This window comes from Callorhinchus milii, unplaced genomic scaffold (assembly GCF_018977255.1).
Source record: "Callorhinchus milii isolate IMCB2004 unplaced genomic scaffold, IMCB_Cmil_1.0 Scaffold14, whole genome shotgun sequence".
Classification (NCBI taxonomy): Eukaryota; Metazoa; Chordata; class Chondrichthyes; order Chimaeriformes; family Callorhinchidae; genus Callorhinchus; species Callorhinchus milii.
The window spans coordinates 8,279,481-8,305,141 of record NW_024704755.1 but is presented as its reverse complement, the minus strand read 5'-3'; the positions used below and the strand labels follow the sequence as shown (position 1 = coordinate 8,305,141).

General features: G+C 39.6%; 2 protein-coding genes across 3 annotated transcripts; one reads left to right on the top strand and one right to left on the bottom strand.

The window, feature by feature from the left end:
• The first annotated feature begins 236 nt into the window (after positions 1 to 236).
• mylk3 (myosin light chain kinase 3) lies at positions 237 to 17,491 on the top strand. Its single transcript, XM_007889410.2, is given in 14 exon segments — positions 237 to 1,289; positions 5,146 to 5,238; positions 5,356 to 5,439; positions 5,442 to 5,836; positions 6,584 to 7,110; positions 7,220 to 7,325; positions 8,239 to 8,332; positions 8,992 to 9,101; positions 9,850 to 9,991; positions 10,329 to 10,399; positions 10,745 to 10,873; positions 12,451 to 12,603; positions 16,211 to 16,343; positions 16,559 to 17,491. Coding segments are annotated over 14 exon segments (2,685 nt in total). The 5' UTR covers positions 237 to 716; the 3' UTR covers positions 16,634 to 17,491.
• A 2,989-nt stretch (positions 17,492 to 20,480) lies between these two features.
• orc6 (origin recognition complex, subunit 6) lies at positions 20,481 to 25,579 on the bottom strand. 2 transcript variants are annotated; one of them, XM_007889409.2, is made up of 7 exons: positions 25,472 to 25,579; positions 24,439 to 24,568; positions 23,427 to 23,590; positions 22,674 to 22,763; positions 22,062 to 22,174; positions 21,898 to 21,966; positions 20,481 to 21,056 (listed from the first exon to the last, which is right to left on the bottom strand). In XM_007889409.2, the coding sequence occupies exons 1-7, from the start codon at positions 25,534 to 25,536 to the stop codon at positions 20,938 to 20,940; spliced, it is 750 nt and encodes a 249-aa protein (XP_007887600.1). In that variant the 5' UTR covers positions 25,537 to 25,579; the 3' UTR covers positions 20,481 to 20,937. The 2 variants fall into 2 exon arrangements, with proteins under 2 accessions (XP_007887600.1, XP_007887599.1); XM_007889408.2 differs by having other exon boundaries at positions 20,484 to 21,056; positions 21,898 to 21,969.
• Positions 25,580 to 25,661: the final 82 nt, after the last annotated feature.

Here is a 25,661-nt window from a genome sequence, read left to right as displayed (position 1 = left end):
CGCAGTCTATTTTGGTTTCATCTGACGGACAATATCAGGGCTGCTGGATGCATTACCATTTGAGAACATGCATTCTGAGGGCATTGTAAACAGCTGCAATGATGATTCAATACAATTCTTTGTTCCTCTCGTCCTGAGACTCGGAGCTAGGATTAAATGAAAAGGACCTTTTTCTTTATTTCCAGAGACTTTTTTTTAGCACCATTCAATTTTTTTTAATGCAATGTACAAACGTAGCTTTAAATAACGCTCTCTTGTTTTAAGCATCAACAACAGTGTGGTGCCCTGTCAATCACTGCCTGGGATGGATGGAATGCTTATCGACAGCTTCTGTCAAGAAAAAAATTCTAATCGCCCAGACGTGTTTACGTGACGTCAAGAGGCAAAGAAGAATGCAGGTTACACCAAGCTGGTGGGTTATTTAAAAGTCAGTGAGAGACAGGATTGACAGGCCAGTGAATGAGTGTCAAATAGGCTGAAATAGGATGACAAATTTAAGGAGCTCAGACAGTCCTTCACAGGCGTTGTAGGCAAGCAAGTGAGAGATAGTGTTGCAAACAGAGAGAGCAAAAAAGAAGTCTGCATTACCTGAAGAGCATTCTTGCAGAATTGCAAGGTGGACATGTGAGAATTGAGCTGAACTTTTTGAACTGTTCCCCCACCTTTCTCTCCCTCTCTCTTTCTCTCTTATCTCTTTTGCTCAAATTTGACCAAAAATGAGTAAGCAAGACTCTCTGGCCACTTGCTTGGCGAGGATGTATGAAGGAAATAGCCGTGACTCTCAGGGTAAAAACAGGGCAGTTGTTCAAGTGAAGAAGTCGGCTGGTGCAGGTCAAGGTGGTGGCTCCAATAACCTGAGTGTGATGGACAACAAGCTGAGTCTCCTTCATGAAAAAGTAGATCAAATCGTAAACTTTCAGGGGCAAGTTCTGAAGAAACTGGAAGACATGTCTCATGGAATGGGTGAACTGGAAAAGAACATAGAAAATCTGAAAACCTTCAAAGGTACTGATGGAGTCGAAGAAGGGAAGGACAATGACACCAAGTGCTCTCAAGATGCCGGGCGCCTTGATCAGGCTGAGATGTTTGTGGAGCTGTTGAGACTTGTTACATCTGTTCACCAGGACACGGCAAAACAGAGTGCGAAGTTGGACGGGATGGAGAAAATGCTATCAGCTGTGGATAAAGTCATTCATTTTGTAGGCGAGACCTTCAAGAATTCCAAAATAGTGGAGTTTATTCTTAAAGGGATTGTCCCTTGGAAAAAGGAGAGCTTGATAGAATCAGAGGTCAGTGTTCGCTCAGAAAACAATCTGAGTTATTATGGAATGAAAACGTTGTTAATAGGAGCAGTAGGCATTGCTTAGAATAGAAAATGTGCATTAATAAACATCATTATTTGGTTTGAAGAAAATTGATATTGTATACAATGGTTTTACTGTATACAAATGGTATCGCCTGTAGCAACTTTCTTTTCTCCAATGTTCCTAGAGGGTTGTTTTTTCTGTGGTAAAATGCTGTTTCTAGTGCCATGTAATTAAACTTTTTTTTTGCTGCAAATTTAATTTCAAGATTTAATATGCTCACGCTATCTCACTCTCTATTTTATTGCACTGAATTTACACTGATCAACCAGCAAACTTAAAGGTGAAGACCAAAGTTCAGTGATACAGTTTCACTGTACTTAAACTAAAGTACACTGGAAGAACTTCAATAACTTTCTAATGGAGGAACAATTTTAACAGATGAATTTATTTAGCTTCTAGTTGTACTATGGAATATTTAATTGTAGGAGAAGCAGGGGATACTTTGACTTTGTGTTATGGAATGGAACAAGCAATTAATGATCGGAATGAAACTATTGTGTGTGTAATTTATTATATGATATTGCTGTTTAATTGAAATATTAAATGATGTGGAGTTCTGTAGCGTAGTCGTTAGAGCACTTGCCATGCAAGCGGAAGACCTGGGTTCAATTCCCAGCGGGGTGAAACGTTGGGCAAGTTCCTTACTCAACATGCCTCTGTTCACCGAGCAATAAGTACAAACCCGGTTGTCAGTTGATCAGCTGATCGCTTTTCCAGGGGTAATAATTCCTTCAGAAAAAACTAATAATTTGGTCATTCAAACCACATGTTTTTGGGACAATGATGTGCGCAAATGGCTGCCACGTTTCGCCCGCCAAATATATTGTCAATTCACTTTACAGTATGTTCTGTGAAGCGCTTTGAGGCATCTTGAAGACATGATAAGGCGCTATATCAAATGGAAGGATTATTATTTTTTGTATCAATGCAAGGATTATTATTATTATTGTTGAGTTTAGCTACAGGTATATAAGAAACTACAACCTTTATTTCTTTATAGTTTTGTATTAAATCAGATGCAAGTAGCATCATAAGTCTTCAATTTATTGCGCAATCCAAAACTAAAATATACCCTTGTGACTGGGGCTTCTGCCTCAACATAGTAATGATTTCCAGTTGGTGATTTATGCTGCTAATAAATCATGCCTGTATGTTGATGGGGTGGGGGTGGAGAGAGAGAAGGAATACCTAGTTTACATTCGTAACTGCATCTGAAGCAATGAAAATCCTTATTAATGAATTCACTTGAATACCATTTTATGCCTGCAACTGAAAAAGGATACACAGTATAAACAGATGACATGGTATCATAGCATTGATTTATGGAAAATAATTTCCTGTGTGATGAGGGCAACAGCCTATTACTCATTTGTTTATCAGCCAAATTCACTGCTCCCAGTTGTGTATTTGCCATACATCTATCTGTAGTGTGACTTTGTCATGAAAAGGTGTTTCAGTAAATGGAAGGTGTTGCTATTCTTCCATTCCCATAACTTTGGAAATGTCATATGTGCCAGAGATAAATACTTACTCTCTTCGGTGTCCAAGTGACAATTGAAGTTTCAAAATTCCTTCAGAATGAAGAGCATTTATTTCAGTTGAACTTATAACAACAAGAACAAAATTACATTTGTAAAGCGCCTTTCACATCGGGAGGACATCCCAAAGCACTGGAGACTTAGTCCCAAAATAGCATGAAACCAAAAGCGGGAAGGGATGCTTTTAATCCGAGGATTTTAGATTGAGAATGATAGAAAAAAGGACATGCTGTACTTTGTTTCCAACTGAGCATGAGATTTCACAGCACAGTGAGAACATTTTACAAAACACCACTTTTCTGTGGGTTCTATTAGCCAATATGAACTACAGAACAGTGCATGCATAGTATGCTGTTGCAAATTTGCCTTTGAAGCTAGTTTACTGTGAAATGCGTCAGACCAGCTGCTCTCTTTTGTTTCTTAAGGTTGAAATGTGAATGCATCTCTAGCTGGCATGAATAAAACAGATTGCATACAACCGATGAATCATATATCTGTCATATGGTTTCAGATAGCCAAGAGATAAGTCAAGCTACCGAGATGGACACTGAGACTGTCTGACACAAATTGCACTTTCCAACACACAGAAGTGCCACTGTGGCAGGAGTATGAAATCTATGTTCCAGATCAACATAAGAGGGCCAGTAATAAAGTACCCAAATTTTAGTGAATCTGACTTGTATTTGGCACTATAACAAAAGTTAATGGTGTTTCTTATCTCTTAACGGAATGGATAGGTCAGCATATTTGAAGACTATTTTCATATTGTCTACAAAAGGGAAATCCTCACTTTGGTTTATGAATTCTCACCACTTTAAACTTTACAGTAAAAGTATGCACTATTGGCTGTAAGAGAAATTCAGAGTGTTCCATTATAATGCACACCCACCACCGTGATCTTTGACGGTAATATAAATGCCTTAGTGCTGAGTCCAAGAATCTGATGAATGAATACGTAGATATTGAGTTCCCATGAGGGTGTTCTGCCAGTCCCTGGCAAGATTCCCCATTCGCAACTAAGATGTCGCTATTAGTGAATCACTCTGTGAACCTCTATTTTTTCAACCTTATTTTTATGAACCAATGATTCTTGCTGTAAGTGGAATAGCTATTCTATATTTGGTGGTGCTATACTACACATGTGGTACCAAATGTATTTTCCTGCGTCATGAATTTGATACTGGATTCATGGTGTAATATAGTAACAACATTAAAGACCTTAACTAAATATGACCTTCAATGCAGCAAATACCCTCAGTGCAGTGCAACTCATGTGACACCATGTGATATTCAGTTACCTGAGTGACATGTGTAGTTTATGTTTTGGCAGAATAACTGGAGAATAACTTTAAATAGGCTGTTCCCACTAGTGCAATCTTATTGATTTCCAGCTGACTTTGCTCTGCAATGAGGTCAGGGTGACTAACCCTATCATCACTTGTTTGAAGCTTGAGTAAAAGGGAGCTCAAGATTCATAACAAGCAAATGTGCTAACAAGACTGAACCAGGAAGACTGCAGCAAGCTGGGGTTTGGTTAACCTTTAGCATGAACAGGTGACACCAAGAGTAAAATAATGTGTTTGTTACTGGTAAGCAACTCCCACTAGGCAAGGCGTATTTGAGCTCGGGCATGTGAACTATACAACGACAACATTTAATTAGCGCCCTTCACACGAGGTAGTGTTTCGGAGCGTTTTATACATTAGCACATCCAATGTACATATCTATTAAGGGGAGCATAGAACACATTGCAGCACTTAAAGCATCTGGAACCACCTTCTAAATTAAGAGCCAATTTAAGAATTTTCCAAACTCTATTGCTTATCTTTACTGCCTTTATATTTTATTGTACATCTTTGCAAAGGGCCATCATGGAGGACAGGAACAAAGTTAAGACCATTGTCTTAAAATTTAAGATGATCAGAATTTTGGAAAATTATAAAATTAGATTTTTGAACTGTGGAAACCACCTTCTAAATTAAGAGCCAATTTAAGAAATTTCTAAAATATTGCGCAACCTTACATTTTAGATTTTAGAGAGATTTCAGGCAGCAGAAACGTACAACTGGATGCAGCAAGGGGTTTGAGCTAATGCTCGTGAAGTACAACAAATATCAGTTGGGCATGTTTTAGCAGATTATTCCAGATTTGAGAACTTTGTGCATTTATGTTATTATTTCCATGTGTATGTGCTCTTGTTGCTTGTAATCATTTTTATAATTCTGGATTATTTTTAACAGGCTAAAGATAAAGTTGAAGAAACGGGTGCAAGACCAAAGCATGGATTAACAGCAGAGGTAGTCAATCACAAAAAAGCAGAACAATTCCCAAAGGTACTGCTAAATGCTGAAAAACTTTCTGAGTAATGATAGTGGTAGATGTTATCTTACAGTAAGAGAGCGTATTTATTGTTCAACTAATTTTGCCTAACGTTTGACCTCTCTACTCAGATGGGAGTGGCTGTGAAGACACTCCATCTTATGGAAATGTCCAGAAGCTCAAAGATGAGAGTGCGATTGCAAATGATATCATTCTAATCAAAACTCAGGCAACGTATCATCATGAGAGAGAAACCTCTCATCATCAGCTCCTGGAGACTGTTGCCAAAGAGAAAGAATTGAGGCAGTCAAATGAATCTGATGGCACCAGCAGAAATGATGTCCCCACTGAAACAACAAGAGCTGAAGAGGTGCCTGGTCAAAATCAAGAATCTACGCAAAGTCAGACCGTTAAGAAAGACATCCCGCCAAAGATTGTAGAAGTCAGCCAAAGCAATGAGACAAAACAAGACCACAGCATTGCAGGAAGCCTTTGCTCTCAGAGAAAAGAGACTGAGAATATAATCCTTACAGTAATGAGTGGGGCTCCTGAGGCTATACTGGCTGCTACTCAGTCAAAGTCTGATGGAAGTTGCACGTTGCTCCTGCAGAGGTAACAGTTAAACATTAATAACTAAAAGTATTTTTTTGCATACCTTTCAGAGTTAACGTCTAGCTACTTATCCTCCAACGTTTTGTCATCAATGAATCCTGGTAAGGACAGAAAATATGTATAAACATCACGTGTAATATAATGGCTGTATTACAAAAGCCAAAAAACAAACTTAAAGAAAATAAATAACAGGCCTCGTTGTTACTGCATTATTACTTTTCAAGGTATAAAATTTACACATTCATTTACAGGTTGCTTTATGAATTGTAATGAATTTTGAAGACACTTTGCTCTTCTCCTGAAGGAGCTTGTTGGCTTGTGGTTCCATAGGAGCAGAGCTGGGCACTTTCCAGCACCTATTTTTTACACTCAAGCTTAAACAGTGAATGTCAGCAGACTATTCAAACTGATTCTTATCTTACCTGACAACTATATACACACTTCCTGATCAAGGTCACTGGATACTGATAAAGAGGAGGAACTAAGGCCGATTTCCCTTTCCCACTCCCATCTCTCGTCCAAGAATGATAAGACTCAAATGTTCTGAGATCAGATAACTCAGCACAGATGTCGAATTAAAAGTATAAGTGGATATTTCTGACTTTAGCCAGAATACGTATGAATTATTAGTAGCTGTTTTAGGCTCATGAATAAAATACTGCAGAATTCACATGCATATGGGCAATGTGTTCACTCAATAAGACAGAAGTTCTTTGTGCTTTATTTATGCTTCAATTGTTTTTGCAGGACTTCTGCCATTTCAAGTGGTGCACAAGGGATATCACTCAGTGGCACCGACAGGACCTATCCAATGGTAATCACTTCCAAGGAGTTTCACGAAGCAACACTGAAGACACTGACCACAGTGGGTGAAGGGGTGAAGGAGCTCCATAAGAAGTGCAAGGAGCAGCAACAATGCACTAGTGATGCCAAATCCAGTGCAGTGGGGAAGACAGCGAGGGAAAAGGCACCTATCGCAGCAACAGGAAAACAAGCCAAAGCTTCTCAATGCCAGCAGAAAAGGCCAACAGTTGTCAAAACACATAAAGATCAGAAAAGTGAGAAAAATACTCTGGACGTTAAACATATCACAGAGAAAGCCTGCAAATCGGGGAATGCAGCGAAAGATTCAGAAGAGCCTCAGGAAGCGATCAAAGAGCCTGAGAATATTATAGAAGTAAAGGGCTCCCCGGAAGGGGAAAGCAATTCCACAGAGATCACAAACAAAGCGAAAAGTTTAGAAGTAATTAAGGTAACAGAAGATATAATTATTGGTAAGTTGACGGGTAGTGTTCAGGAATCGTTTCCCATTTCATTCATTTAAATTTCAAGTGTAATTCAATATAATCTTATGATGTTTGGAATGTTTGAAATGTTTTTCAGATGACAGTCCATCACCTCCAGCTCCCTTCAACCATCGGATAGTGACGGCCAAGCAAGTTAATGTGGGCTCATCCTACACTGTCCACCACAATGAGCTGTTAGGAGGGTAAGTGTCTTTTGAGACCTGTCAGTCTTATAGGCAGAACTTTCTGAAGGTCAATGATTATTGAACAAGCATTTATGATCACAAGATCAGTTCGTATACAGAAAGCCCTTGATCCCAGTTGATCTCCTCTGGCTAAAATAACAATCCTACCATCTTCCCACTGTAGCATCCAGTTAGTTTCTTATATGAATCTATTGCCCTGGCCCCAACCACACTTTCTGCTACCCCTTCCACCTGTGAAAAGAAATACTTTTTGCTGTTGTTTGGTCTAAAATGTTTCTCAATACCCTTAATTTAGCATCAAGGAGTTTAATATCAACACATTTGAAAATTGGAAAAGTGTATAGTAGTTTATGAACGACGCATTGGTCAGAATCTGACAGACATGAATGTATAACCATGTGATAAACATCAGGAAGATGCCAGTTCGGAATTCTAGTCTGTGCAGTGTCAGCTTCAGGAAAGCAGAAGATAAAAAGGTTGCAACTGTCATCCAGGGCACAAAATAATGTCTGCCTTCACTTTCTGTGTGTTGAAGGCATGCACAAATCCCTTTGTGCCCTCATACCTCCCCACCTCTGTAATCTTCTCCAACCTCGATGGTCATACAGGGTTGACACCATTCTGACATTCCTTTGCCAAACCAACCATCTTCACTCTTCCGCTCTCCCCTTCTGCACAACAAAGCCAGGCCTGCTGCACCTCCCCAGCCTTGCCATTGGCAGTCGAACCTTCAGCTACCATGCTCTCATCCTCTGGAACAACCTCCCTGTGGCCCGCCGCCTCGCCCCCTCTCTATATTTAAAAAAAAGCCTAAATGAACCTTTATGAATAAAGGTGCTTATGAAACAAGTTGTTGCCCCGCTGCCAATTAATTAACTTAATTTTACCTTTGTCTGTTATTCAATAACAGGGGTCGTTTTGGCGAAGTTCATAAATGTGCGGAGACAGCAACAGGCCTAACACTTGCTGCCAAAATAGTAAAAGTGAAAAGTCTAAAGGAAAGGGTAAATGTCTTGCTTAAAATAACTTTAATGATACCACGTTGTTGTGGCTTGCCTTGTTTTGATTGACTGCCATCATCTGGGGACTGTCGTGTTGAAGACTAGGGTGACGCAGTTTCTGTAGTGATTTACAGCTTTGCTTTCTTTGCTATCTATTGGCATGTGCTTGACTTTCTTTAACCAATTCCATAGAGCAGAACTGACTGCCAGGATCCTGTTCTAAAATGAATCATGTGTGATTGTAGGCAAGCGGCTCTGAAGTGCAGTTTAACTTAGTTATCGTCCAAAGTGTCTTCTCGTGCAAAGAACGTGCATGTTAATTTGCTCCAATAACCCCTTTTGTTTTCCTAAATTTCAGTTATTATTATTTCCTTTTCCATTCTGCATCTCTCTGTGCCCTGAGAGGATGGACTGTTCTCACATCTCAGTTTTCCTGGGCTGTGTGGCTCAGAATCTGGGCTGTGTGAATATTTGACTGTTTTAGCATAAACACTGTGTGGATCTTTAATACTTCAGGTCAGTCATTATAAAAGAAACCCAGCAAGGTGAAAATTGTGTGATTTGTAACCAAAATAATCTTCATTTAGTTAAATGATTTTTTTTTAGGCAGATCTCATTCAATACTGGGCTGTTCTTACTCTCTGATTCCTTTTCTCTTTCAGGAGGAAGTAAAGAACGAGATAAATGTCATGAATCAATTAAATCATATCAACCTGATCCAACTTTATGATGCCTTTGAAGCCAAGAACAATGTCACTTTGATTATGGAGTAGTAAGTGTCATAGAAAAGTGAATGGAAATATTTAAATTTGAGATTCCCTTAGCACACCATACTGCTATCTCTTCGAATTGATTTTGTATAAATTGTTGTGGTTATTTTGAGAATAATGGAAACCCCACTCATGTCATCAAGGGTCACCCAATGGTGATTTCAGTCCTGTTGGTGAATCTTTAGCAGTTATTGAGGTACTTCCGATTGAACCCTGGTCTTAAATTACTAGCAAACTATTCACTCCTGCCTTATAATGTGTGATAGCTCAATTTAAGCAGAAGTTTTATTCAAGGTTCAGGTCAGAATGGTTCATTCAGGGCTTGCAAGTGTGCCACTTGCCCAACATCTGTGATTCTGTTAGTGCAGAATTGTAATAACCTGCAGTTGACAAGTGGAAAAATCTCGCATCCAGATACATATCACATCCGCTGTGGCTCAGAGTAGCAGTACATGGCTTGTATCCCACTCACTGAGTTCCTCACAAGTGTTGCCAGGGAAAGTGTTGAGTGGATGGCAGGTATTTTCTATAGGAGTGAATGAGTAGCTGAACTGTACAAGCCTAGTCTCAGGCACCTCCTAGTGGCTGGTTGCAGACCTCTGACCAAGTCCCTTGACTGATATTTCTTGGCCAGTGCATAACAACTGCGGAGAGGCTGTAAGGAGTATCTATTTAAAATAGAAGCAAAAATAAATAAACAATACTGGCATTTAAATGCAAAATAACATCTCCTTGCTTGTGTTTATGCAGCGTTGGTGGTGGAGAATTATTTGACCGAATCATCGATGAACACTACAACCTGACAGAATTGGATACAATAATTTTTGTGAAACAGATCTGCGAGGGAGTCTTCTATTTACATCAACAGTACGTGCTCCACTTGGATCTTAAGGTAGGTTTTGTACAGAAGGTTCCAATTCCTCGATTTATAAGTTGGCATTGGGTGGTCTTTTGTTGAATCAGCTTTGTTCTGAAGCAAAGGGCAGGATGTATTAGGCATTTCTGGGAAGAGATAATCCCTGGAATTGGGAAGGGGAAGGCAAGTTACAATAATACGAGAAAATAACCACAATATTTTTAAATATACATTAGCTAAAAAGAACCCGAGCTAAATCAATGTAATATTTGGATGGTGGTAGTCGTATTCGAAGATATTTTATGATGCAGGAACAGGCCTGTAAAATCGAGATCTGTATTTCCATGAAAATGCCTTGTTTTATATTCAACAGCCTGAAAACATTCTATGTGTAAACAATTCAGGAAATCAGATCAAAATCATCGACTTTGGTCTGGCCAGAAGGTAAGAGCAAAATCATTTTGATGTTCGCCACTATGAAGTGTATTAAAATATATCAGTATCAACCAATAGTCAAATTAAATTAAAACATTCTAAGGTCAAATGTGAAAAATACTTGTTCAAAAATAATTTGTAAAGATCTAGATTTTATAAACCAACATATGCATACTTTCCAAATTACTGATTAAATTTTTTTTGTATAACGTCTGGTGAAACCTTTAATGATTTCCAGGTGTCTGCTTCTTTGCTCCAATGTTTGAACTTCTGAAACATCCAATTCTAAAACAGTTTAGACGGAGCTATTCTCCTTTTCAACCGTTGCTGAAGCAATTGTTGTTCCTCCTTTAGGTACAAGCCGAAAGAGAAGTTGAAGGTTAATTTCGGGACTCCAGAGTTTCTTGCTCCAGAAGTGGTGAATTATGATTATGTTTCATTCCCCACTGACATGTGGAGTGTGGGAGTCATCACCTACATGTTGTACGTATCAGCCAGCCTGCTGTGTGCATTAAATTTCATTGTGGTTACAGAGAGTTGGTTGGGAGGGGGATGGAGTTTAAAAGTGGCATAACAATAACTTTTGTTTAACCATGGAGGGTGGAGAGGAGCGTTTCATTCATGAGAATTGACATACTTTTGCTTTTATCTCTTTCAGCTGCTTATATTAATCATGTTTTTTTTAACGAAGTGGTTAACAGCACCAGAAATCCTGGCTGCACATAGTGTTCTGAAACCTGAGACGTGTTACAATCCTAATGTATAGCATCACAAAGCTAGGGAATCCTGCCCATTAATATCATGCTTTCCAGCAACCAGCTGTTAGGAATTTTAAAAAGGGAGTATCTTACACTAAATTGCCCAGAGTCCTAAACATAATGAAGATAATTACATTAATTGTTACCGGTGCATTTCAGATTCTTCTTGTTGCACTGTTTTATAAAGTACTTTACTGGAGAGAGAGAGAGAGAGAGCTTGGGAGCAGTTCAATCTGTACAGAGTTCTTCTGTGCCTGTCATTATGAATAGGGAAAATAGCCAGTGGGTAACACTCTCTCGTTCCTCACACTCCACCATTCAAGAGTGTGTCAAAGGCCAGCTTCACACGGGGTGGGGGTTCTTGTGCAATAAATTTACCCTCAGGCTGTCTCTAATCAGCTGCTCAACAAGGAGTGACCAGTAAACCCGCAATTATCTGCCTTTGCAATGTTGGGAGATTACATGACAGTTGATTACAACACACTTTTAAGATTACATTGTGGAGTTCTGTTTCAATTCTGTGCAGTTTTCACACCCCACACTGTTGGTGTCTGATCTGTTTCTGGTTGAGGTGTATGTAATGATTGGCACTTTCTAACATTGATCTTTTACTGTGAACATTTTATTTTATTTTTGGATGGTGCTAAGAAGCTAATAATAATAATAATAATCCTTGCATTTGATATAGCGCTTTTCACGTCTTCTAGACGTCTCAAAGCGCTTCACAGAATATACTGTAAAGTGAATTGACTGTATATTTGTGGGCGAACGCGGCAGCCAATTGTGCACAGCAATGTCCCACAAACAGTCGTAGATTGAAAATGACCAATTTATTATTGTTTTTTGTCTTGGAGGGATTATTATTAGGCGTGTGGAGTAAGGAAACTTGCCCAAGGTTTCGCCCTCTGCCTGGAATTGAACTCAGGTCTCTCGCTTGCAAAGCGAGTGCTCTAACCACTGAGCTACAGGACTCCCTAAGTGGGGTTTGCAACCCCTGATTAAATATCAGGAGGGTGGTGTGGGGGCGGGGGGGGGAGAGAGAATACCTATTTGTGACACTTGGGGGTTTTAAGACAAGTGAAACACCAGTTCTTTGACAAATTTGCTAGGCAAATGCAGGAAACACTCAGATAGAGCTTAAAGATCTCAAGGCACTATTTGAAAGGGAAAGGAGTTTCTCCTGGTGTCCTGGATATTTTTCATGCACTGTAACCCTTTACTGTAATGACTGTAAACAGTAAACTAAATGGATAGACAACTCCAAAGGTATGCACATACAAATGATGGCTGTCTATTTTCCAGGCTTAGTGGTCTGTCCCCCTTTCTGGGCGAACATGACACTGAGACACTGAACAATATTATCAGTGGGAGCTGGGATTTCGACGCAGAAGCATTCGAAAATGTTTCCGAAGAAGCAAAAGAGTTTGTTTCAAAACTACTTATAAAAGAAAAGAGGTATGATTAACAAAGCGGAAATACTTACATTATAAATCCCTTCCCCTCCCCCTTTCTGGTCATCATATAGACACTAAGTTCACTAGGAATGAAAGGAAACTTGGGGAAAGTAAGTGAAAATCTATCAGGTCGGTATATATTCAAGAGAAAATAAACGACTTGCCCTTTCAGAATGTCTTATTTCATGAAAACAAATTACAGATGCGCTTTCTAGCTGGGGGTGATCAAGAGGTGGAACATTGGGTTATTTTTCCCTCACTTGCCATGAATACTTAAGCCTTTTGGATTATCTTTATTGTTGTCCCAGTTAAGAAGATTAGGTTAAAAACACAGATCAAACCTGGAACCATCTGAGTCTGAAAGGTTCTGTTTCCACTGTGGACAGTGAATTTAACTAACTGAGCAAATTGGGGAGGGGAAGCTGAAATTACAATATTGTTTTTATTAAAACACAGATACACGTTGATCAGATTTAATTGGTTCACACCAGGGCTGGCTATTTGTATTTGTGATGGAAAAAAACACCCTGTAGCTCATCGTCAATCTTTAAGCCATCCAGTGCTGACATCTCTTGAAAAAAACACCTTCTGAGATAGAGTCACAATTCTGCACAGGAAAATAGAGAAGAACCTGGAGACCAAGAACATTTATTTATTCAGAACATTCAGATAAATTGAGCAACTCTTTAAATGTTTGCTAAAACAAAATATGACACACAGCTTCCAAGGAACTAATTGCAAAGCTTGTGAAAACCAGCCTGCTGCTGGGATACGAGGAGAAATCATCAGGCTTAAATTACCGATTTAGGCTTAAAATGTATAATTTCCATCAATTAGATCTGCTTTCCTTTTCTTCTCTTTATGCAGAAATTGAATCCTCCTGCACAGAGCCCACAATCACATACAATCTCACATCTGTCAGTTATTTGAAGCATGTTAAAGAAAACTCTTGCCGCAGTAGATTTACAAAACAGCCTAGTCGCCAATAATTTTGGACATTTAATTTTCTGCTCCCAGACAGAAATAAATGGGTTGCTACCAGCAACATCTAATAGCTTTATTTCAGTTTATTATTGAATCCCTTTCGGGGCAAGTTCACACACAAAAAAAAACATGTTGCAGAATAGAAGGGTTTGGGCAGTGTCTGCAGATGTGATTTACTCTGTTCCTTATGCATACTGTAATCATTGGCAAGCCAGGAAATCATTTTGCCTCTTTCCATATGAAAGGCAAGATGCATGTCTTTTTTATAAGCTGCAAAGGTCTCTCAAACCCTGGTATATTTCAAAGCAGAGTGTCTTGCTTGTGAGAAGAACCTCAGGCTTTATAACTGCAGCATAAATTCTTCAGACAATCTTTAGTAAGCACTTATGTGGGCAAAGAGGATCCATAATAGCAGAAGTGGTCTGACTCAACACAAGTTGCATTTAGGGAAGATTAAGGCAATGTTTGTGAAACAATAACATAAGTATTATTTACTCATAATTGAGTTCAATGCAAATCACTTTAAACACTGTAAAACTGGAGCCTCTCCCCATAGTTTTAAATGGTGCACTTTTTCATCATTGGCTACAGTGTACACTTAAGAGACTAAAAATATAAGCATTCTTTGAAGTGCTCGAATCTTTTGGAAATTATTTTGAATCAGGAAGTTTTCCCCGACTGAAATGAAAAAGTATTTTCCTGATAACTTGTTATTTGAGCTGGGTTCAAAGTACTTTGACTCAAAGAAAAACTTTGAAAGGATTAAAACTTTTTATTTCCAGAGGTAATGTTGCACTAGTTTCTTTTTTTGCTGACATCTGATTGAACCCATTTTTGTACATTGAGACCATAGGAATCAACACAAAATACTGTATGACATTTCCTATAGGTCAGCACACCTATATACTCTGTTTAGTATAGGTTTAGTATAAGTTGATTATCAATATGCTATCATTGACACTAGTTGTTGCTGTAACATGAGACATTAAATTCAATTCATGTTTACAATGAACGCTGTAATATTTGGAAAGTAGAACTGGTTGATCTAATTCTGCTGTGTTGTGTGCAAGGGCTGCAAAAAATAAGGCACATTTAAAGGAAAATGTGCTCTAAGATGCTACCCTTTGTGAATGGCGCTATATAAATGCAAGTTGTTGTTGAACATGACTCTCATTGCTGCACATGCAACTGAACCAACTGCCATAGGCATGCATGGGAGAATTTATACCATGTCTTCACTAGTAATTGAAGGTCTCAGTGTGTTGGTTCAGCTGCTTAATGTGCTGTACTATCATACTCCTTGCCCCACTACTCGCCGACATCATTAACCTCTCCCTGTCATCTGGCACTGTTCCTTCCCCCTCAAAACAGCCACTATCACCCCCATCTTGAAGAAACCTTTCCTTGACCCATCAGCTATCCAGCTACCAGCCCATCTCAAATCTCCCCTTCCAATCCAAGGTCCTTGAGAGAGCCGTTTCCTTCCAGCTTTGCTCTTTCCTCTCCTCTCACTCCCTCCATGAGCCCCTCCAATTGGGTTTCCATGCTGCCCGCAGCATTCGTCACATCAAGGCTCGAATACGGGAACTCCCTCCTCATCAGCCTTCCCAACTCTTCCCTTCACAAGCTGCAGATCATCCAAAACTCTGCAGCTCGTGTACTCTCGTGCACCAGGCTCCGTGACCCCATCACTCCCACCCTCGCCCGACTCCACTGGCTCCCCATCCCCCAGAGGATTGAGTTCCAGATCCTCGACCTCACCTTTAAGGCCATCCATGGCCTCGCCCCCTCCTACCTCTCTGACCTGCTGACTCCCTACCAATCTACCCGCTCCCTCCGTTCAGCGGGCTTAGGCCTGCTCCACGTCTCCCGCCCACCTGCTCTACCATCGGTGGCCGGGCTTTTAGCCTCTCTGCCTCCACACTCTGGAGCTCCATCCCACGGTCCCTTCGCCTCGCTTCCTCCCTTGCCTCCTTCAAGGCCGGTCTGAAGACCCTTCTCTTCGACCGTGCCTTCCATTATTTCCCCTTGCACGGGATTAATGCCTCAGTCACCGGATTTCTAACTTTACTGCTTAACTGCACCAATGCTCCTGGTGATAGCCAAATTTCAAAATTCTGTATCGATCTTCCATTAAACCTTTACAGTTTTGTGATTGAAAAGACTAAATTATTTGATGACAGCAGAGAAGGTGGCAATTCAACTCATCGAGGCTGTGCTAGTGCTATCTCCTCCACTGAAGATAAATCATCTAATCCCAATATCCTGCTGTTTCCCAGTACCCTTTTATATTGTTTCTAAGAAAGGCAGAGGTCAGGTAGGTTTGTGATTAGATCCCTAGGTGTAGTATCTACAACAATCAGTGTATTCATTATTACGCTTGTCAAGGAAAGAGCAAAAACTGACTTACTTCACCAGTAGCTCTCTTGACTGCCCCTGGAGACACTTTTTGTGGAGAGAAGGTCATACACATCTCGATCAAAGGTGTTGTGAATAAAAATGGAAAATGTTATTGAAAAATGTTGACTTATATTTCATTCTTTATGATGTCTTACATTGCAAAACATCCAGTGCGTGTTTGGGTGGAAAAATGATAAGAGTATTTTTTTTAAATTCACTGACAGTGCGAGGAGCAGCGCCGCTCAGTGTCTGAAACACTCCTGGCTCAACAACCTACAAGAAAAGGCAAAGAACTGCAGGGTTCGTCTCAAATCTCAGGTGTTGCTGCAGAAGTACATTGCACAGCGCATGTGGAGGGTAAGACGCTGTTTTATTTCTCACAACGGATCATTTTGATCTAATTCATTCCCATGAGACATGCAAGTATGTGAAATGCGAATGCAACCTCAGTCTCCAGCACTTGCATTGGAACGCCATCCTAGATTATGTGTTCAAAGTCCTGACTCGGGGCTCGAACCCATAACATTTGTTAGCAAACTAAACTTTACAATCGACTGTCCTTTTGTTTGCAGAAAAACTTTTACGCCATTGCGGCAGCAAACAGGTTCAGAAAGTTCCACGAGAAAACACCAACCAGCCCTATTTAGGTTGTAACTGGGAGAGATGCACAGAAGAAATGGAGCAAAGAAACAATTGGAAAAACTCAGCTTATCATCACCATGAAGAGATGAACCTCAATGACTTTACTCCATTCTGCTGTTACTTGCGTCCAAATCCTGCACTTTAATAATTTTGATACTACTGTATCGTTCTTAATTCTCCTGTCAAAATGATTTGGCATTGACAATCCCACCCCTTAGCTGCAGAAAGGCTTCAAAGTGTTTACTGTTAACAGATAAGCTAATCAATTTAAACTAAAGGGCAAGGCTAATAGTACTGCCTTTGCCATTCTTGTTAATAGCATTGTAGTCAGTCTCTTTGAGGATATTCCTTCAATCTTTACGCAGATTGAAATTTGAGCATTATGTAAAATGAACCTTTTAGAGGTACAGGATTTGGAAGATTGTGTTCCAGAAATCATTGTTTTATCCGCCTGAAAGCTTTTTATGCTAAAACAAACAGCAAGAGATTTAGCAAATGGTGTGGAATGAGCATGAAATCCCTTGAGGAATTGAGTGTTAGGATTAAGTCTAAGAAACCTAATCCTGCATTGACTTTACCAGGTGTGTTCCTACATTTTAAACATTAATCTATAAATGTTACTGTTGTTAAAAACTATAGTGAGTCTTACGCTGACAACCAAGATATGTTTACTGTGAATGTCACAGCTACTGTCAAACACTTTGCTTAGAAATCCTTTTGTACTGCAACCTCAGGGTAGTAAACTTTTATAGGCTATTTTTCTCTTGCATTTAGACGTTTAGCTGCTAATTCCACAACCTAAAAACATTTCAGCAAAATTGCAATTGATATAGCGGCTTATCAAGTCTTCGAGACGTCTCAAAGCCCTTCACAGAATATACTGTAAAGTGAATTGTCTGTATATTTCGTGGCAGCCAATTGCGCATAGCAGCGTCCCATGAAATCGACAGGAAAGCAAGCACTTGAGTTTAGTTTGGTGATGTGATCAGAATATTGTAAGATCAGGCATATGTTTGTCAAAAAAAATACATAGGGTGGAATCAATTGCCTGATGTTTTGAGTCTCTCTGATTCCTGGCTGCTACTGGGTTTCACTGTAGACAGATTCCGAATAAGTGAAATGGAAACTCCATCCAGCTCCTGTTTTACTGCTTACACCAACCGTGGGCATTTCAGATGTTAAAATATTTCAAATCAGGCGTAAAAGAAACAACAACAAATTGCATTTAAATAGCGCCTTTCAAATCAGGAGGAAGTCCCACTCCCTCAATTGGTAAATTTTACCCTAATCTTATTCTAAAAAAAATCTGTATTATAGGTAGCATATTAATATAGAAAGTATTGTAAATGTCATGACATTGTGATATTGAGGCTTTCAGCATTATTTAACTCGAGGTGAAAGAGCACTGGAGCTGTAGGAAAATATAGCGCTAATCTTATTTAATTCCTCATTAAGGTATTTTCCCCAGTGTTAGGAGCCTATTCGATAATAACAAGAGTTTGGTGTTAATTCAATGTTTATTTTATCGGCAGATATGCATAGGTCTGTGACACCTTTGGTTTTAGAAGCACAATTTTGGTTTGGAAATGATCCCCATTAAATGCCAACCATTGACAACTCCATATAAGCGATATTACTGATGGATAAAAGGAAATGAAGTTGCATGTTAATTATTTGCATTTGTTATAGCGCTTTTCAGGAGGATGTCTCAAAACGCTTCAGGATTCACTGTAAAGTGTCGTGACTGTGCATGTTTTTTTTAGGTAAATGCATCAGCAAGTTCACACACAGCAATGTCCCATAGTCATAAAATTATTAGAGGATCTGAAATAAAAACACCTTCCATAATTAAACTGATAGAAAAATTGCAAGTACCGGATAACGGATGAGACTTTGACAAAGTTTTTTCTTAATAGTCTCTACAGATCTGCCTTCTTTTGCACGTGGAAGAACACTTTTACCCCCAAAGACTTAAAATAATAAATTTTAAATTAACATTGTGATTTTTATTTTGAGATGGTGTAATCTTGACTGAGAAATGGGACCCAGTCTTGATACCCAGTGTCAAGTGTTAACTATCCCTGGTTCAATATAACTGAGCCGGTTTCAGAACAAGACTTCCTCCTACTTCAATATGAAGGCCTTTTTTTAAAAATGACACTGCACAAAACTATGGGACCGTTTTGCTACTGTTTGCTGGAAGATCCATCCATTGGTACGTTCACTGATGGCATAGGCTTTGAACTTTCACACCAGATTGTATCAGACTTGGAATTTATAATAGGATAAACTCTGTCTCGATCTGTGACTTGCACTTCCCCAGGGTTTCAAGATTGTGATATCTATTGCCTCCCTCAGTTTCCCTGCCTCCAATTATTTACATTCTTGAACGTAAACTCAGCCTCAACTCACTGCATCCTGAACCAGAATCATACAGCAGCACTTAGCCCACTGAAATCTGAGCATTTTTATCTCCATTCAACCTCTCCATGCCCTTTCACATTGTTTTTCAAGTCTCTAACAGATTTCCTCATAAAATAATTTAAAATTTACTTTCATTTCCTTTCCTCTTGTCACCAAAAATTTCGATTTCGAAAAAAGTACCAATCCGAACATTTCCAGACAGAATTCAGCAGCTGCTTTTTTTAAAACAAAATCCGCATTTTTATAAAGATAAAGTTTGTATACACAGAAATAAAAGTGCTTAGCTACATCAATGTTTAATGAACTCAGCTTTTTTTTTAAAGAAACATTGTAAAAGATTCATATATTATATGATTTGACTTTGGCAATTAAAAATGTGAATTGCATGAAACTGATGAATTGTTACTGAACATGGATCGTTGGAATGTTCTGTCTTTGTTTCCAGTTATCACTAACTATACAGGTTCTTGATGATGGCAGAACAAATATCAGCACGCAAGACCTTCTGTGAAGGCAGATTTGAGTCCTGAGAACATTTGAGATTTGCTTTATTGGTAAACGTGTGCTGGCATGTCATTTTGATGTTATAATGATTACCTCACTTTAAACTCTCGCCAAGATATATTAACAAATAAAGCATATTGCGCACACTGAGCAGAGTTGTGTTAATTTAATAGACTAAAAAGTGGCTATTTTTTCAGTCACATTTTACTTAAAAACTAGTCAATGCTTCAAAAGTAAATTCTATTGTGATTCATAGTGGTGTGACAGGCGTTATGTTGTTTTAATTGTACAAGAGCTAATGGGGTAAAGTTTGTGGTGTTAAATGTGTTAATTTAAATGTGTACAAAGGCAAATGACTGACGATCAAGCCTGCATTTATCTCGAGATTGCAATGATGTATGAAGTAGGGAGCTAGTGTACGCTGTACTCTGTAACAAACAGGATCCCTGGGAAAAGTCACCTCCTCACATCAAACAAACTGTTAACCAATTTTTGAGTGTGCGTCTGAGTACCAAGACTTGTGAGTGGAAGCAGAGGGAAGGCTACAAATGGACAAGATTCTGTTTCCCAACTAAGACCTGCCTGAAGTTGGTGTTGTGGTCAGTGCTGGACAACCAAAGACTATGAAACTACATTAACATACAGTGAATAAATCTTAGACACCAGTTCCTTTCATGGTCAACACTGCATATGTTCAGCAGCAGGCCCACCTCAGCGCTGGCACATCACTCTCTGCCTTCACTTCCTAACTGAGCCTTCATAGTTTTTAAAAAGACAATTAAACTGGAAACAGAATTAAACATGTTTATTGTTTAAAAACATACTCCAGATTTTAAAAAAATTACCTTAAAATATCAGTTTAACCACTCCTCAAAATTAATTAATAAATAATAAAAATAACAGGTTACTTGAAAGGTGAGTTTTTTTTAAAACTGAAGAACGTAAAATGTTGCCAAACACTCTAGCATGATTTTGAAATCAAAACACAGAAAGCTCTTGAGAATTTTCACGCCTGGCGTGTTGTTCCTTGCATGCAAGTGTCTTCTCACCCCTTCACTGGGATATGGGAGAGGATCAAGCCCCTGGAGTAATTGCAATTGATTTGAAGTTCTTTTTAAATTAGGTTCGAATCTCAGCTGTCTACATGTCTTAATTCAGGCTGTGACACTGGTATTGATTGCAATGCTCAGAGTTGGAGTGTCGATGTCAGGAGTATTGAGTACACAGTCAGCCAAAATTGAAAATCTAATCTCACCATAAATCTACGTTCCAATTGGCACATCGTTTGAATTTTCAATACTCTCCACCCAAAAAAATAAGTTATGGATCACATAACTGTGGATCGAGCTCTGTCACACAAAGGATCAACTCAGATTGCCTGCTAAGAATCCATCTTCTTCGCCGCATTTTCTAAAATCCGCCTCTTCCACTCCTTGTAATCCTCTTTCTTTGCTGCATTAGATTCAGCATTTTCCTGTTTAGGCTCCATTGCATTAATTTCTGTTAATTAAATATTACAACATTTACTTCTCAAGAGCGACATTATCACACTCAATAGCACTCAGTGATGCCCGCGTTTTCCAGCAGATGTATCATTCTACAATTGTAATGTGAAATCCAGTTATAAGCAATGGAGTTTGCTAAGATTAACAGTATGCGTTAGACTTGAGGGTCTTTGAGCCACTGATTGAATCTCAGGATTCAGAGAATAAATATTCGTCTCTTGGGTGAATGTGAATCAAATGCTTCCACGAAAACTCTTCAGTCCCTCCCGTTGGTGACCTTTCATTTCTTTGTACTTTGTATTTCTTTGTACTCTGTCTGGCGCCTTGGGACATCCTCCCGACGTGAAAGGCGCTATACAAATGTAATCTTGTTGTTGTTGTTTCCTCATGGGTAAACCTAGCTAAAACCAATCATTTCCTCACTTGATAATCGCTCACACACACAACTTGCAGCATCACCGGACAGTGATTATTTCTAATTAGTAATATAAGTAATCCTTGCATTTGATTATAGTGCCTTTTCACGTCTTCAAGACTTCTCAAAGTGCTTCACAGAATATACTGTAAAGTGAATTGACTATGTTTTGTGGGAAAAACGTGGCATCCAATTGCACACAGCAGTGTCCCACAAACAGTTGTGGATTGAGTGACCAAATTATTATTATTATTATTTGTTGAAGGAATTATTACCCCTAATTCTCCCAGGATTGTTAATAGACTGAAAATTGAACTTGGGACTTTCCTGGTTGAGATGGAAATACCACACCATATATTAAATGCTGCTAAAAAGTAAATTTGCATAAGCGTCCCAAAAAAACAGCCACATAAGATCATACCTTCCTTCTTTTCTAACTCCTCCAGTAGGCTCCTCTGCCTCTTATTTGGATTTGATTGTCCAGCAGATTCTTCTTTATAAACAGATTAAACAAAAATACCAGTTATTTGACATCTTTAAGCCACTGCTCACGTTTAAACTAAGAACAGACGAAGGAGGACTTACTGCAGCTCAGTTGTCCAAACTTTTCCATCTGGGAGCAGAGTCTGTCAAAAATAATCTTCTTCACACCAGATGTCACCATCAGCTTGTTCTTATCAACTTTTATTTTCATGCACCTGAAAGGCATCAAGTCATACTTCAGTATCGATGATGATATAGCCACATACGTTAACACTCATGTCCTAAGAAAAAGCTTTACATCATCAGAGACTGTGTCACAAGTTTCAGTCAGCAACCTCATTCATCAATTATAACAATATAGGACTTTTGAGGGTGTAAGTTACCGTCAACTAGGAGCTCTTTGGATTGTGGCTCAGTTTTTAATGCTGAAGGTAGACCAGTCTTCCTCAGCCTCTGAATGAAATTTTAATTCTTTACATATAATCAAATAGACTAAAGAAGAGCTTATTCCTTTGTGACCACATATTTTCAGTAGCCAAATGATCTCCTACATTGGGAGATAGTCAAGTACTATGACTCTCCATTCAGACAACAAACAGAACCATTACCGTCAAAACACACAATAAAACCATTAATCTCTGCAACAGACAACAGTCACTGGAAAAGTCGAGAAATGCAAATAGCAGACAATGTTTATCCGATCCAGTTACTCACTTGCAAGCTGTGAATAGTGCTGCAGTTGTGAACAGTGGCTTGGAGAAATCGAGGTCGCCCTGCTGTGCTTCTGACAGACTGGCTTCATATCTGAGGGAACAACATGTAATATAAAGGATTCTTCAGATGATCAAACTTTATAAGGAACTGTTTAACAAGCAAATACATGCACAATTGTGTCCATTCAAGATCCAGTACTACAAGAGACTATAAAATATTCACAACTGCCATTAAATGTAAGGAATAATTCATTTATTAGATTGTTGTATGATCATTGATGGCATCTGTAATACTCAGAAACACATTTGTTCATTGCAAGCTCTACCCAGGATTTGCCATTGGACTAGTAATGTCACTGAACTGACAATAAGCTTAAGCACTCCAAGACACTACCCTGCATGAAAAGCACTATATAAATCCAAGTTGTTGTTCTTTTAATATCACTCAGAAAGACAAGGATAGCTGGTCTGGCATGTGGATGATTTTTGTCATTGCTGTGTGTGTGTATATAAGGTGTGCAGATGCTCCTCTGCTATTCCAGCTTATATACTTCTCTGTAATGGTTAAGGTTCCCTGGGAATAACTTGTGAGGTTTGGAATAATAGTCAATAGAAACAGATGATTGATACATCTTCCCCCTTCCAATACTGCCTCGATGAGGAAGCATCAGTGTCCAGTTTATTCAGGTGGTCACACTTAACACCAGTTCGTGTTAGGAAATTTCTGAAATGTTTGGAAAAGCTGGAGACCTACCTCTGAAGAATATTAACTGTTGCTTCCACTGCCTCCATACAGCCGTGCAGAACTGCAAGGTCTCGAATTCCTAGCTGAGAGTCCAGGCCAAGCATGGATTCCAAGGCTTTCAGATGGCTCTGATAAACCTTCTTGTTTAATCCAGACAATTTCACAACAAATTCCTAGGAAGAATTTGAAAAGGTTAACTTAATCAAAAAACATTTCTCACGACAGACATTGCGTGTAGTTTAATCATTACCCTATACAATTTTTTTAAAAAGAAAATTGGAAGCAACTTTTATTTACAGGCTGGTTGTAAATTCAATCTTAAAACACATTTTTCTCCTACCCCAGACAACAAAACGATATGGCATTGGACATGCCCGCATTAATCTCCTGTGCAGGTCTACTGAAGTAACACTCCGACAAACAAACCTTTTATTTAATTTACACTGCATTCTGCCAGTTAAAAACAGTCAGCAACTAATTTATAATTGAGCCATTTCATTCAGCTAAAAAATGTTCTTTGATTACACCTTGTGTGCTGATGATGTGGACCAGAAAGGGCTCTGTGAAGACTAACTGTTAGTGTACGAGACTTGTGGGCAAGAAAAGAGGGCAGGAGACCTTGAAACGCTTCTCAACAACAATGATTTACATTTATATGACTCTTTTCACATCGGGAGGGCATCTCAAAGCACTGCATCTGACTAGTTACAAAGTAGTCACTTTAATTGTTTGATGTAAAGTGATGTTCCTTCCACCAGCAGAGCAAGAAATATGATTTATACTTCCCATGCCTTAGTTACACGTGTACACACAAGCCCTTCCCTGGCTCCAGCATGATTTGCTTTAGATTATCCATCACATTTACCTACATAACACTCACGATACCTGGTACTTTGAGATGTTCTGACACGAGAAGGTACTTTATTGAATTTAAAGTATTATTACAAAACTCCCTGGAGAGTTATGGTAGAACTTCGGTAGAACTTGTGATGTTAAATAGCTTTGCAGCACTTATACTTACTTTGTCAATTGGGTGTTTCAGTGAAGATGCTGCAAGATCAAGACACATCACTGCATAGCTGGTTGCTGTTATGTGTGTAGAAAAGCCTGTACATTTTACTTCTGATAAGCGTAGATATTCCTCTGCTTTTCTGAAATGTAAGGCAACAACATCAAACCTAAGAACTTCTTACAGCAAGATCAGGTCTGCAACCTATTTGAAACTTTAAAGTGTTTCTGCATCAAATGATTAACTGTAGGGTTAATGATAGAATTATCAGAGAGCAAGAAAAAAATTGCACGGATCAGCGATAAAAATAAGACTAATCCTTGTATTTGATATAATGCATTTCCCATCAGGAGGACAATTCAGAGCACATGGCATGATTTACTGTAAAGTGTCGTGTCTGTTGTGCTGGTATCAGTCCAAATTAAAAGCAAATTAAACGTCCCCTTTTCTTCTATTCCATACGTATATAGAAGCCTTTTTGGGGGTTGCAAAGCGTACGTAAGTCAACACTGAGCAATGCACCTCAAATTTATTTTGCAACCACCCTTGCGAGGATTATTCTTTTCATATGGGAAGGAGGAGGGATGAAAACCAGCGGCTTTCAATCCACTAAACTGATCGTCACGCTCTGGGGTCCCCAAGCCTTGGCTCTCGCCAACCTGCGCCTAACACTTCCCGGAATTAGGTCAGCGGGGTGCGTCCCGCCCCCGCCCCGCCCCGCCCCGGGGAGCATTCCGTACCTCCAAACGCCTCCGGAGGCGGGAGGCGTGGAACCCTGGGCCCGGTTTGGATGTGTTTGGTTTCGAGCGCTCCGGGACGCTTCCCCGGGTTAAAGGGCGCAGCGCGTGTGAGTGCAAGTTGCTGCTGCTGTTGTTGTTGTTGTTGGATGCACTCCCTTCAGCAATGGCGACGGGTTTAACCCGCGTGGGTCAGACACCCCTCTGCCCCCTCGGGCACGTTTGATCCTTGGTTTCTGTCCCTTGAGGGCCCACAGCAGGAATCCAACCCGACAACAGGCAAACAGGTGCCACAGGGCCGCACTCACCTGGTGACAGTCCTGGAAGCGATGCCCAGTTTAGGAGCCAATCTGCCCACCACCTGCACCTCCATCTGCAGCTGTCGCTCTCGACCCCCTTGACTTCCGCTCCGAACTTCCCGCGCTGGCTCGGCGGTCCCGCCCTCCATCGCCGCAGCATCCAATAGGCACCCGGCGCTCGGTCCTCGCCGCCCGTGGT

Excerpts from the sequence above, each read along its gene's own strand:
- orc6 (XM_007889408.2), bottom strand. The coding sequence starts at position 25,536 with ATGGAGGTGCAGGTGGTGGGCAGATTGGCTCCTAAACTGGGCATCGCT. Across the intron at positions 24,569-25,471 it reads GCTTCCAGGACTGTCACCAG|AAAAGCAGAGGAATATCTAC; the intron begins GTGAGTGCGGCC and ends CTTACATTTCAG. Across the intron at positions 22,764-23,426 it reads ACAGTTAATATTCTTCAGAG|ATATGAAGCCAGTCTGTCAG; the intron begins GTAGGTCTCCAG and ends TTGTTCCCTCAG.